This window comes from Scleropages formosus, chromosome 9, assembly GCF_900964775.1.
Source record: "Scleropages formosus chromosome 9, fSclFor1.1, whole genome shotgun sequence".
Lineage (NCBI taxonomy): Eukaryota > Metazoa > Chordata > Actinopteri > Osteoglossiformes > Osteoglossidae > Scleropages > Scleropages formosus.
Genome location: NC_041814.1, coordinates 14,771,372 through 14,785,282, shown reverse-complemented (window position 1 = coordinate 14,785,282; position 13,911 = coordinate 14,771,372). Strand labels below are relative to the sequence as shown.

Genomic DNA, 13,911 nt, shown 5'->3' with positions numbered 1-13,911 from the left:
GGAGCAGTCTACATTCCTGTAAGTTAGTGACATTCCTCTGAGCACCCCTTTGCCTTAACCCTCTGCCCTCCTGCAGGCCACAGCTCAGATGGAGGAGCGTCTGGCTGACTTCCTATCCTCCTCCATGCCGGAGAAGGTGACCCCTCTGGCGGATGGCGTGCTGAGCTTCATCCACCACCAGGTGATAGAGCTGACACGCGACTGCCTGGACAAGTCCCGTGACGGCCTCATCACATCCCGCTACTTCTATGAGCTGCAGGAAAACCTGGAGAAACTGCTGCAGGATGTAAGTGTGTGAATGTGTTTGTACAAACATCTGTGGACTCTGAAAGTGCTTAATTATGATTTATACATATTAGTACATATACTTTAATATTTGCTTAAATTCTAATTTTTTCTGTGAAGAGCATATAAAGTAATTATTAAATTACTTTCTAAGCAACAGGTTTTATTTATTCTTTCAATAATGTTTGACCAGATAAATATTTGTCTGTTTTAAGCATGTGGTTCTTTGCTGTTAAAAAGTGTAGATAAGTATGAGTATAAATTTTGAAATTCTTTGCTTTTTTGGTAATGCGTTTTCTTTGAGAGGTAGCTGAAGATGCTCTTTTGAACATACCATATGTGTAGTAGGAAATGAGAAACTGCGGCAAAGACGCAAAAGCTGTGGCTGCTGTATCAAGAAAAATTTGTTTTGGACTTTGCTTTCCTCAGACTTGTCACACTTGTTTTAGTCACACTTGTTTTAGTCATACATTGCCGAGGTGCATGTGTATTGGCTCAGTTACAGTGACCGGGGTCTCTGAGCCCATGCTGCTGCTCCTCGGTCTCATTCCAACCCCTGGAGTTGGTATTGTATAAGGGGGTGATGGTGGGGGTCTCGGGGAGCATTGCACTGATTTTAATTTCATGCCCCAGTGCTCAGTACTGGTGACTGATGTGTCTTTCAGACAACCTGGAGGAGGGGCTCCAGTAGAAAGGGGGGGGGACCTTTTCGCCTACAGCAGGTTAACAGTTTGGCAGCACTGGATTGGCTGTTCGTTGGTCCTGCACTGGAATTTTTGTGGTGCAGAGCTGATCGCACAACAGAATCGGTCATACGACACTGTGGCGGCAGGTAGCAGACCACCAGCATCCTGAGGTTAGGATGACATCAGCTGGGTCCTTCTAATTGGACAGGCACTGATTAGCAGCAGGTGCTGTCGACGGAATAAGAATATAAATCCTGCCAATGGAGTGCCAGTACTTTATGGCACAAAGTAAACAAAACGCTTTGCAAGATGTCCCAAATTTCATGGCAGAGGAGACTGGAAGAAGAGGAGATTTTACGGCATGTGCTGGAACATCGCAAGTGGGGCATGTTTGTGCACAGTGCTTTACCAGTTGAGTGTTTCTTCTTACATAAGTAGCTGACCCAGTTTTTTGCTGAGTACAACTAGCTCTTTGGATGTACCTTGTTCAGGTTATGCTTTGTTGCTTATTGCAGTTATTTGAAGGCTTGTGCTTGCCTACTGGATGAAATAGCATTGTTTCTTTAAGGTGGTTTTTTTCTGCTTTGGGTATAAACTCTGAACACAAGGCTTACTGTGAGTAGAATTTAATTTGGTGTTTATATCAAGGACATTATTCCGTTTATACAGTATGCTTTTCTTTGTGAATACAGAAGTGTGTGTACCTTTAATCTAGGACCCCGTTCTTTGCTTCTTGGTCAGCATTGTTGTCAAGCCTGGAGTCCCAGACTTCAAGGTCCAGAGCTGTCCCTCATTTAGGCAACCTGCTGTCCTTTTTGAATGTCCGCTGGACCCGTTCTTCTGTTTTGAAACTGTCTGAAGCTCGATGAAGATAATCTAGGTGTATCGATGTGACCTTCCAGTGTCAGTATTTATGATTATCTTTTGGCCGCAATGGACCAGAGTGATGATCTTTTGAAATGTCAACACCATGGTTGTGGTAATTAAGTATCATGAGTTCAGTCATGGAGAGTCCTATGGTAAAGGAAACGGTCTCTTTCTGTGCACTCTCTTGAGGTTTCATTACCTCTATAAATTATTCAATGGCTGATTTATAGCTCTAGGGCATTGCTGTCAGTCATGGATATGTCTATTAACACCCAAGACATTTGTGAGAGTTATTTGTTAACAACAACAAACACTTCCTCTTTCAAATGTAAAGTGTGTCCACCTGATTCTTTGCTCTGATGATTTCTGCATTTATTATGGAAGCTATTCTGGCATGAGGACAGTGTTTCCCAGGTATATGAATACAAATTTGATTGCATATGCAGCGATTAACTGGAACCCAGCTTGGATGCTAATACTTTTGGGGTCAATGAAAGTGCCATGTAAATAGGCCCTGCCTGTATCACGTTTTGTTGTTGTTTGGACAGGCCCACGAGCGGTCAGAGAGTGCGGAGGTCACCTTCGTGACCCAACTGGTCAGGAAGCTGATGATTATCATCGCTCGGCCTGCCCGTCTCCTCGAGTGTCTGGTAAGGAGCAGTGGGGAGTGATATGAACAGCAAATGAGGGGGTGGAGGAGGTGGTAGAAATTTTGTTACATTTTTTTAAAAGGAACTTAATTTTTTTTTTTTTTTTTTTTTTTTTTTTTTTTTTTTTTTGAAAAGTGACCTAGTGAAATTTCTCATTGTATAAATAGGATATAGTGTGAATATTGGTAAAAATTTACATTTATTCATTTTGCAGGCGCTTTTCTCCAAAGGCGAGAATTTCATGTCATTTCGTGAATAAGTGAATCAAGTCACTTATGCAACTAATAACAAACCGTAAATTGAAAGACTCTGAAAGACTTTTAATAAAACTGCACTCAGTTTTAGAACATTGTCGTAGGAGGGCTTTTTCTCGTCTTACAGTATTAAGCTTTTGAATCTGAACCTGTTCTTTACCATTTTTCCTCTGGGCTTGTGTATCAACTTTGTGCCATGTGTGGCTCTGGGAGCCTTTTGCCTTATGTGTTGTTCTAGTCCGAAACCATCCAGCACCTTTTTTGTCTTTGCCAAGTATGTCACCTCTGTCCTGTTGTCACAGTCCGGGGCAGAGGACATATGGGGGGGTTTGGGCTGGGTTGCTGTGCACGTTTGTAACTGTGAGTCATTGTGCAGGCTCAGAACCGTGACACTATGCACAGTGGATTTGTTACAGATGATGGAGGAGCAGCCAGTGAGACAGCAGTGGAATGAGCCTGGATGTCTTTGTCTCAGAGCCATTATTAGTCGAGGCAGTGGCTGATGTATTGCCCTGTTCATGGTCAACATGAGGCTGTTCTCCTTATACTGCATTCACACTTTTGTCAGTGTGCTCTATTGTTGATTCCTTGTTAACATTTTACCAAGAACCATTGTATATGTTTAGGGATGCCATCCTGTAAATGAAAGGTTGCCATCTGAGCTTAGTTTTCTTGACCAAGAAGCCTAACCTGAAATGCTTGAATATTTTACCTGTAAACAGGGTAAAATACAGGTTTATATAGTACTAGGTTTATATAGTACTAGGGTGAGTGCATATTATACAAATGCAACATTGTAAGTCACTCTGGGGGGGAAAAAAACATCATCTAAATGAATAAATAGTAATGACTATAATGATTCATTCTTTTATATGAATGAATTTTAAATTGCCAAGTGACTTCCTACCAGTGGACATCTGTGTGACTGCACTTTTTGTCTCCCCATCTGAGCACTGCGAGATAACTCTGTGATCCCACCTCTCTCTGTCCCAGTTGCTAAGCAGTCACATGATGTCCTCTTGCTGCTTCGTAGGAATTTGACCCAGAGGAGTTCTATCACTTGCTGGAAGCTGCTGAAGGTCATGCAAAAGAGGGACAGGGCATCAAGTCAGATATTCCTCGCTACATCATCAGCCAGCTGGGCCTCACCAGGGATCCCCTGGAGGGTGAATGCTGAATGACCTGCAGATTCTTTTCAGCAGTTTTCTTTCAGTTCAAAATGAAAATGCAACTTGTGCCTTTCATACTATACTTTGGGGGATTATGCTTGACTCTGTAGTTTTTCTTTCCCTCAGAGTTTAAGTGCTATGTTATAAGTCTAATAATTGATGGTATTTTAATGGATGAATAGTACTATTAAATACTACAGAAATATTAGTAAGGTTGTTTCTAAGTGTGGACTCATACAAACTATAAGTGCATTTTATATAGCTGCTATCTGATCTTTCACTTAAACCTGCATTCTTTCTGCATCAGAAATGGCCCAGCTGAGCAGCTATGACAGTGGCAACCCAGACACTCCAGAGACAGACGAATCTGTGGAGGTGAGTGATGACTGCAGACTTCGAGAGAGTCTATTGAGTGATATGACACTAATGTGTGTGCTCACTTCCTGTCTCTCTCCGAATATGCAGAGCCGTAGTGGTGCAGTCCAGCCAGCCAAGGCAAAGACACCGCGTGAGGAAGACTTTGAGAACATCAAGCTGATCAGCAATGGGGCCTATGGGTAAGACAACCTGTGATTCTCTGTATTGTTCTTTATATGCTAGTGAAGAAGCTTATTTTCTAAGGCTCTAGTATCTTCTGGTGGTATGGGAAATTTCATATACGGTCATTGAGCATTAAGTACGGAATATAGGACAGACAACAGACGGTGCAGTGGGTCGAACTACCACCTTGCACAAATGACCCAGGTTTAAATCCCTGTAATCTTGCTGTATTAGGCTTGATAAAAGAACTTGCCAAGAATTGCATGAATAAATATTTTCCTTTCAGTTAGCTGGTGAAATTCCTGGCTGAACTTTACTTACTCTTCTTATTAAAACCATTTAACTCCCCTTCTAACTGGTTTAATAACTGGAATACCTGCTGGTCCCTCAATGACTTGTTAAATAACCATGATTATTAATTAACCCAGGTGTAGAATACCCACTTTGGATGTGGCTTTTTCCTCATGTTCTTGTTGTATTACAGTGCAGTGTTCCTGGTCCGCCACAAAGAGACGCGGCAGCGATTTGCCATGAAGAAGATCAACAAGCAGAACCTGATCCTCAGAAACCAAATCCAGCAGGCCTTTGTGGAACGAGACATCCTAACTTTTGCTGAGAATCCCTTTGTAGTCAGCATGTTTTGCTCCTTTGAGACACGACGCCACCTCTGCATGGTCATGGAGTATGTGGAAGGTACACCAGCCCTCTTACTCGGACACCGGAAGCGTACATCAGCCCCTTACGAGTCTTATTACTATGGTGGCATACATTTGTGTTAGTTCTGAGACTGTATGAGTAAAAGTAATATAGTATATATTATAGTAATATAGTTGCTCTGGATAAAACTATGCTAAGAATTGACAAAGAAAGAGAAATAAGTCAGAAATGAGTGTAACTTATTCTATTTGACTCCTTGATCCAGGGGGAGACTGCGCTACTCTGCTGAAGAACATTAGGGCATTGCCTGTAGACATGGCCAGGATGTACTTCGCGGAGACAGTCCTTGCCCTTGAATACTTGCACAATTATGGAATCGTCCACAGGGACCTCAAACCTGACAAGTGAGCTCCTCAGAGGCTTCCTCATTACAAGCTTCTATCAGTCAGTCACATTTTCACAAAATGTTCACATTGTCAGAAAGCACTTTAAAATGTACTTCTGAATTTAGAAATATTTTTTGAAAACTGAATTGTCTGGAAGGCTTTTGTAAGATGTTTCCATTCTTTCTCCTTTGATTGCTAGTCTACTGATTACCTCAATGGGACACATCAAACTGACTGATTTTGGACTGTCCAAGATCGGCTTGATGAGCCTCACTACGAACCTGTATGAGGGGCACATTGAGAAGGATGCGCGTGAGTTCTTGGATAAACAGGTACATGTCCTTGCCATATCCTCTTATCAGAGCTCAGTGTGCATGGTGTAAGTACTGTTAGCCTATTCCTTCATCTGTGTTTTGTGCCAGGTTTGCGGGACACCGGAGTACATAGCACCTGAGGTGATCCTGAGGCAGGGCTATGGAAAACCAGTGGACTGGTGGGCAATGGGTGTGATCCTGTACGAGTTTCTAGTTGGTTGCGCTCCCTTCTTCGGAGATACACCAGAAGAGCTTTTTGGCCAGGTCATTAGCGGTCAGTACCAGGGACATGCTATCTTCTTACTAGCTTAATATGCATAAACTGACCCATGGAAGACTTTTCTGACATGTCAGTGAAATTATGGAATGAATCATCACCTCTGATTTTGGTTAGATGAGATAATCTGGCCAGAGGAGGATGAGGCTTTACCCCCCGATGCCCAGGACCTCATCTCCAAGCTGCTGCGACAGAACCCCTTGGAGCGGCTAGGGACAGGTATAGTCTCCCATCCTTCATCTCTTCTTTTCTTTCATCCTGATCATGCCTTATTAGAGCCTCACCGCAACCATGTCTGCAGGTGGTGCATTTGAGGTAAAGCAGCATCGATTCTTCACTGATCTGGACTGGAACAGCCTTCTGAGGCAGAAAGCAGAGTTCATCCCCCAGCTGGAGTCAGAGGATGACACCAGCTACTTTGACAGTGAGTCCCAGCTGTCTGTGCTTATATGGTTTTTGGTCCATGTATTACATGAGTTATGACTAACAAGTGTAGCTCTGGTTCCCCAGGTAGTAAAATAGTGTTAAGTAAATGTTTTCTGTCTAAAACTTTAACTCACAAATTTTCACTCATTTCATTCACTAACTGGAATGTTTTGAATTTCCCTAGCCAAGTATAGTTAAGGTGAACAAAAAGGTACTTTTGCAGTGCTTCTTACCAGCAGCTGTCTGCCTCCATAGTACAAGTCAAGGGCCTGTTCCTCAATGTGGTGAAACAGGGTTGTGTATGAGTACCTTGAGTCACTGTTTTTATTTGTTTAATGCAACTGTAACTTATAAATGCTGATTTATTTATTTTGTTGTTTGTTATTTTTTATTTTGTTGGCATAACTGTGTGTGTGAATTTCCCTGTAGGGATACATATACAGCTTGTTTGCTCAAGTATTTTCCTGTCCCATCCTGTTACAAGCTCTTCCTGTCTTTGTGCAGCCCGTTCTGATAGGTATCATCATGTAGACTCTGAAGAGGAGGAGGATACCAACGATGATGAGCATGTGGAGATTCGCCAGTTCTCCTCCTGCTCCCCTCGATTTAGCAAGGTTTGGCAAGATGCTTTGTTCATAATTCTGTTACGATATAACCATACTTACTGGCATGTTTTCATGACCCCTTGGTTGTTTTAGGCAGTTTGCCGCTTCTGATTTGAGTGAGTTTTCCAATACAGTGCAGTCCGCTGATTGTAACTGTAGAGCCGGATTTACATTTACTCGTTTAGCAGATGCTTTTCTCCAAAGCGACGTACATATGAGAGATTTACAGCAGTGTGATGTATAGGTGTACAGCAGTATGGAACGCTTGTCTCTGCATGAGGAAAAGAGGACTCCGCCACCCACCAAACGCAGCCTGAGCGAGGAGGGTGGAGACCGCATTGACAGCCTGGGTGGCCTCAAAGCGCGTGACCGCAGTTTGATGGTTGGATCACCTGAAATGTAAGTCTGCCACATAGAAGAATCAGTTCTGATAATGGTGAGAAAACACAAGTCAACGAAATACACAAGGTGTCACACACACTCTGTGATGCAGTGCATAAATACTATGTATTTCTGGGTGAGCGAAAAAGCAGCAGCTTAGGCATTAGGCTGCTGCTTCTTTTAAATGTAAACTACATGTAGAAATCTGCTTTAATGGTCTTTTGCCTGATATGGTCTCCCCCCCCCCCCAAAATGTCTTTGATCAAATGCTTTAATCTGAATTAAGTGGTACTTTTAAAACACTGCTATATTTTTCCAGAAATTGTCACGTTTTTAGATCTGTTTTGACAGAGCTATTTGACCACCACTAAGTATTTTAACTCTTAGTTATGTATTGTGCTTTGCGTGTGTATATGAAATATTTATTTGCATTTACTCAGTATATTGACTGACTCTTTTTTGTTGTGACCCAGTCCTAATCTGTTTGCAATGAGCAAACACTCCTGTAAAAACGAGAACTTTTCTACATGTGCTGCAGCTTACGGAAGCGCCTGTCTGTGTCCGAGTCTTCACACACGGAAAGCGACTCTAGCCCACCGCTCACGGTGCGCCGGCGTTGTTGCTCCGCCATTATCGAGATGCCACGCTTTGCCATCTCAGCTGAGGAAGATGGGGGCAGCAGCAGAAGGAGCCCCTCGTTGTTACCCCAGACTTCAGGGAGAGGCCCTCGAGGGGAGGAGCTGCCCCTGTCCATTCCAGAACTGCCCGTGGAGAGGGAACTTAAGCTGGAGGAGTCCCCCACTACACCTGGCTCTAATAGTAGCCTCCTGAGCAGGGCCACCCTTACCCGTGAGTCCCAGATAGTCTGGATGACTTTGAGGCCACTTCCTCAAACACCTTCGAGTCCATGCCCATGAAGACCTTGAGTCATCTGTTTATTCACCAACACCACTTATATACCTGCAGTACCCTTATTACAACATCCCATACCAGTTAGTCTGTTTTTGTATCTTCAGATATTTATAAGCTTTAGCTACTTCAGATGGGTGAGAAAGATGTTTTTAATTCAGCTACAAATTACTGATAGGTCAGTGTTCCTAGACTGTTATTGTGAACCTCTGCAGTGTATAGCTGCTCAGTGCTATGTGGTACTTCTGTATTCTAATGCTCTCCACTCTATCCCACAGCCGGTGGTTCAGGTGACCAATGGGAGCGCTCCACTCCACGTGGACTCTCTGAGGGGGCAGATAGCTCCACCCCGAAGGCAATCAGCGACCTGGCGGCTCGGCGCGCCCGCCACAGGCTACTGTCTGGCGAGTCGCTAGAGAAGCACACATCACGGCCCCTCAACAAAGTTATCAAGTCTGCCTCAGCCACCACACTTTCACTCATGATCCCTCCAGGTTTGTCAGGTCAAGGAGGCTTAATAAAGCTTTCAGTGTACAGAGGGGGAAAAAAACAAATTCATAGGGTGGCGTGCAACACCTTTTTCTCCTAAAATGTCAAGGTCTGGCTAAAAGGCCCTATTGTCTGACCCCACTTTGACCTTCTCACTCTTCAGACCACCATGGTGCATCCCCGTTGGCTAGTCCCATGTCACCCCACTCTGTTTCCTCCAACCCCTCATCCCGGGACTCCTCACCCATACGGGACCTTTCCCCAGCCATCTGCAACCCCAAGCCAGCCATTGTCATCCACCGTGCTGGAAAGAAGTATGGCTTCACCCTCCGGGCCATCCGTGTCTACATGGGAGACTCAGACGTCTACACTGTGCACCATATGGTCTGGGTGAGTGTGGCTGAGATAGGAGGAGGACAGTGTGGGTGTACTGTATTTTCTAAGATGATAAACTTCTAAGTTACTTCTGTCTGTTCACCGCAAATACTTCTTCCTTTCCCTGTGAACTATTAACTGGAGAAGATTAATTTTGCTGTTGAAGAACACAACCAAATGAACTTGTGAAGCATTTTATGTGAGAAATTGTTGTGGTGATGTTAGTCCAACCTAAAGTATTGTCACGTTCTCTGTTTTGCGGGGATTTCAGCATGTGGAGCAAGGTGGTCCTGCACATGAGGCTGGACTAAGGGCGGGAGACCTCATCACTCACGTCAATGGAGAGCCAGTACACGGCCTGGTGCACACAGAGGTCGTAGAGCTCATCCTCAAGGTACGAGCACACGCACAAAGTGTATCACGCACAAACTGTCTCTACATCTTATCCCTGTTACAGAACCCTGACCCATATAGGTGGTCATGTTTTTACGCATGTTTTTTTTTTTTTTTTTTTTTTTTGTTTTCTCAGAGTGGCAGCAAGGTTTCCATCTTGGCCACGCCTTTTGAGAACACCTCCATCAAGGTGGGTCCAGCCAGGAAATCCAGCTATAAGTCCAAAATGGCCCGTCGCAACAAGAAGACCAAGACTAAAGAGAGTCAGGACAGGTGAATAATTTTGAGAAAATCACTCTGAATCTTTCAGGATTCTTTATGCATATGCTTTGTCATTTTCATCTGTTTTACAGCTTCCCTGTGAGCTTACATTTATTGACCTCTTATACGTTTAACATTTAGGTGTGTGTGTGCGTGTTCTTGCCTTTTTTTTCCTCAGTAGCAAGAAGAAAACCTCCTTGTTCCGCAAGATCACTAAGCAGGCCTCCCTCCTGCACACCAGCCGGAGCCTCTCCTCCTTGAACCGTTCCCTATCATCTGGCGAGAGTGTCCCAGGGTCCCCCACACACAACCTCTCCCCACGCTCCCCCACGCAGGGCTACCGCTCTACTCCTGACTCTGTGCACTCTGGTATGGCTCACTCACCACTTTCTTTCCCACTGCCTGGAACAGGCCAAGGGTTTCTCTTTTACACAGCCATCCTTGTGTTTTATGTAAATACACCCATGTGTACCATTTGTAGCTGATAAGCTGTACACTTAGTGGACCTAAAAGATTCATGTTTAAAAGTAACTGATAATGAAAATGTGTCGCTGATGCTCGTTTGATACATTTCTGATTTTTGCCTGAATGTTATGAGCTGAAAATTCAGATAAGAACTTGAAATAAGTGGACAGACAAAACTTTCACATTCATGCAACCTGCCAAGCAAGAGGAATATCTTTGCAAAGCTGTAATTTTGCTGTTTTTTTATTTTTAAAATTCATTCTTCTTTTGCAGTGGGTGGGAATTCGTCCCAGAGCAGCTCCCCCAGCTCTAGCGTGCCCAACTCCCCTGCCAGCTCCGGCCACATCCGGCCCAGCTCCCTACATGGCCTGGGCCCCAAGCTGCAACGCCAGTATCGTTCGCCCCGTCGCAAGTCAGCAGGCAACATTCCTTTGTCCCCGCTGGCCCGCACGCCATCACCTACGCCACAGAGCACATCCCCTCAGCGGTCACCCTCTCCCCTGGCTAGCCATGCCTTGGGCCCACCCTTTCCAGTGAAGTTGCATTCATCCCCACCTCTGGTGCGGCAGATCTCCCGGCCTAAGAGTGCAGAGCCGCCTCGTTCTCCGCTGCTGAAGCGAGTGCAATCTGCTGAGAAACTGGCTGCCTCCTTCTCCTCCACCACTTCCTTGCCCTCCCCTTCCTCCACGGTCACAGCTCGCAAGCACAGCTTGGACACCTCACACACTGACTTTAGAAAGGAGATTCTGCAGCGGGACCCCAGTTTACAGAGCCTGCAGGAGTCAGCTTGTGAGAATGTTCTGGGGGGCAGGGTGGCTTCTGCTGAGAAGGGCAGCCTGCAGAAACACCCCTCCTCCCGTAAATTGGGCCGGCAGGAAGCCCCGGAGGCAGGCGGTGGGGGTGGTGCCCTGGGACTGGCCCCCGGGAAGAGCAAGCTAAAGGACAAGCTATCGGCAATCCGACAGGATCGAGCTGAGCGGCGGGAGTCTTTGCAGAAGCAGGACGCCATCCATGAGGTGGACTCTTCTGAGGACGAGACAGATGAGGGCTCTGAGGACAGCCAGGATGGACGCAGGGTAGGTGGGTGGGGTGACAGCAGGCTCAAGAGTAAGGAGGATGGGCCCTTCATTCCTCCAGCCTCAGTGTTCCGGCCCACTACTGTGATGGCTTCATCTGCAGTCAGAACTGGGAAAGAACCTTCCTGTAGCGAGTTCTCCACCCTGTCCACCACCACCACCACGTTACAATCATGCAGACAGCCACAGGCATCAGCTGTGGGCAAAACAGAAGAAGAGAAGCCAGAACAAACCCAGGGCCGCACCATCAAGGGCAGCAGCCCTGCAGAGGTCCAGGTGCAGGAGGCCCAGTCCTGTGCTGGTCCACTTTCGCAGGGATCCCAGAATAAGCTACACAGCACCTTCGCCACCCCAGGAAGTGCTTTCATCTCAGTCAGCAAGGAGCCCACCCAAAAGCCAGCAACAGCTTCAGATCCTGCTATTCTGGCTGCAGTCCCACAGGACTTTAGGAACCTTCCTGAGCTCCAGGGAAAGAAAAGTGCTGTTGAGACCAAGCCTGAGGACAAGAATCTGGCTAAAGTTAATTCCACGTCTAAGCCCAAATCCGCAGAGTTCAAAGAACCTGTCACTCCATTGATCGGGATGAGCAAGGAGAAAAAGGAAGCAGACAACCGAAGGCAGGCACTTAATGCTGCTGCAAGTGTCTCCCAGCTAACCGACAGCGGGGTGGACAAAGTAGTTTCCCAGCTGGCTACTGTGGCTAAAAGTGTGTTGGGGCCAGTCAAACTCAGCATCCCTGGAGCTAAGGAGGCTTTTGAAAAGGCCAAAGACCTGCGACCAGCAAATCCCCTTCAACCTGCAGGCAGAGACCAGGAAAGGTGCGATGCAACTACATCAACTCCGGGTGCTGCAGTGGCTCCGCCGCCCAGACAGCCTAGTCCCCTACCTGCTCCTCAGCCAGAGTCTCCTGCCAAAAGTGTGCCAGCTGTTCTGCAGCCAAGGCTGGCTCACCAGACTGGAGATGGGAGGCAGCCTGCGCCAGCCAAAGATTCCAGCCAGCCCTCCGAAGAGCCCCAGGAGAGGCTGAGCTTGCCGCACAGCGGCCGGGATGAGCTCGCGCAGAGGCCGGCTGCGCAGGGTCATCACTCTGGGGGCACAAGGAAGAGGCAGGAGAGTCAGACCCAGCAGAAACCTGGTGCATCAACTCCACAGGACAAGATGGGCAAGAAAACGTAGCGGCAGACCTGATTTTAATTACAAAACGCATGTTTGAATAATAGAACAATCAAGACACTAATCTGAGTGATGTCAGATGTTTATCAAAAAAACAAAACAGGGAGAAACTGTACCCCTCCAGTCTGGATTGTATATGCTGTATGTTGAAAATCAAAATGACATCTGGATTGTTACTATTATTTTCCGACTGAGTTGAAATCTGCGTTCCTCTTGCTAAGAGGTGTTGATAGAAATGAACATCTTGTGTTTCCTGCTGCGTTATAGGGAAAGGTTTTGGAAACATGTTTTCCCCAGTTTACATTGTCGGTATTTCATGCTTTAGAGATAGTCTATGTCAGTTTTTTGGTAATAGTACTAACTAGCTGTGCCTTAATTGAAGAAAAAAAAAATTCTCATCTGCATGTTTTTCCAAAAGCAACTATGGGGGGAATCGTATTTTAGCAATAAAAGTAGCGTATGCTTAGCAATTTGTATATTAATTAGCATCAAGTCACCAAATTGTTTTCCATTGGCTCTTGTTCTTCACTTGCACCTACTGACATTACAAAACAGATGTCATTATGGTGTTTTAAAGTGTAAATTAAGTAGCATTTATAGTACTGTCAGTAAATGTGGAAACAACTTGTTTTTCTGACCTTCTAATGCATCATCACCCATCATATCACAAACACCATGTATGGTGTGTGAAGTCTATCATTGTGGTAGGGAAATGGGTAAGTCCTCAATGCCTGCTGTGTCTGATCTCACAACATGATGCGTGTTTTTTTTTTTTTTTGAGGGGGGAGTCCATTACTAGTTAAGTCTATAATGAAAGTATCAGCTTTTCATATGAAAATATGGTTGACCACATTGCAGATTAGAGATTTTTATACTGTGACTACAGATGGGACTGTTTGAAATGTTTTACCGTGTATGCTAGTTCTGTACTGGCTTTTCTGGAGTACAGCGAGTGATGGCTTGAGTAATAGCCTACCCACCCGAGTAATCTTTGTCTAACTATTGGCACTGTCAGAGCCCCATCTCAAATCTGTAGTCAGTCAGGGCCCCTTTTAATATCCATGCTGCCTCACAGAGGAGTGGAAGTGTGTCTACACCCTAGCGTGTGGGTGAAGCAGGGAGTGTACGGATTATAGTTGGTTGGAGCAGGAACCTTGAGCACTGGAGCCACAGCACCATTGTGCCTGCATACTAGGAAAAAATGGCAAAAGTACTGTTATATGCGGACTTTCAAATGACCACGTAATGAATTTCAAAGTAACATCTGCTTTAG

General features: G+C 45.4%; 1 protein-coding gene across 9 annotated transcripts in view; it reads left to right on the top strand.

Moving 5' to 3' along the window:
- Positions 1 to 13,410, top strand: part of mast2 (microtubule associated serine/threonine kinase 2) — a 103,232-nt gene extending 89,822 nt beyond the window's left edge. For 6 of the 9 annotated variants that reach the window (XM_018754187.2, XM_018754185.2, XM_018754183.2 and 3 more), the window contains 20 exons: positions 77 to 286; positions 2,387 to 2,488; positions 3,776 to 3,908; positions 4,219 to 4,286; positions 4,377 to 4,468; positions 4,936 to 5,144; positions 5,374 to 5,512; positions 5,694 to 5,826; positions 5,917 to 6,082; positions 6,203 to 6,304; positions 6,387 to 6,509; positions 7,016 to 7,125; positions 7,361 to 7,515; positions 8,036 to 8,346; positions 8,685 to 8,900; positions 9,059 to 9,285; positions 9,542 to 9,664; positions 9,800 to 9,936; positions 10,103 to 10,293; positions 10,663 to 13,410. In XM_018754187.2, the coding sequence (XP_018609703.1) occupies positions 77 to 286; positions 2,387 to 2,488; positions 3,776 to 3,908; positions 4,219 to 4,286; positions 4,377 to 4,468; positions 4,936 to 5,144; positions 5,374 to 5,512; positions 5,694 to 5,826; positions 5,917 to 6,082; positions 6,203 to 6,304; positions 6,387 to 6,509; positions 7,016 to 7,125; positions 7,361 to 7,515; positions 8,036 to 8,346; positions 8,685 to 8,900; positions 9,059 to 9,285; positions 9,542 to 9,664; positions 9,800 to 9,936; positions 10,103 to 10,293; positions 10,663 to 12,641 (4,926 nt within the window). In that variant the 3' untranslated portion in view covers positions 12,642 to 13,410. The remainder of the gene's footprint in view (positions 1 to 76; positions 287 to 2,386; positions 2,489 to 3,775; positions 3,909 to 4,218; positions 4,287 to 4,376; positions 4,469 to 4,935; positions 5,145 to 5,373; positions 5,513 to 5,693; positions 5,827 to 5,916; positions 6,083 to 6,202; positions 6,305 to 6,386; positions 6,510 to 7,015; positions 7,126 to 7,360; positions 7,516 to 8,035; positions 8,347 to 8,684; positions 8,901 to 9,058; positions 9,286 to 9,541; positions 9,665 to 9,799; positions 9,937 to 10,102; positions 10,294 to 10,662) is intronic. The other 3 variants (XM_018754188.2, XM_018754184.2, XM_018754192.2) reach the window with 1 other exon arrangement.
- The last annotated feature ends 501 nt before the right edge of the window (positions 13,411 to 13,911 follow it).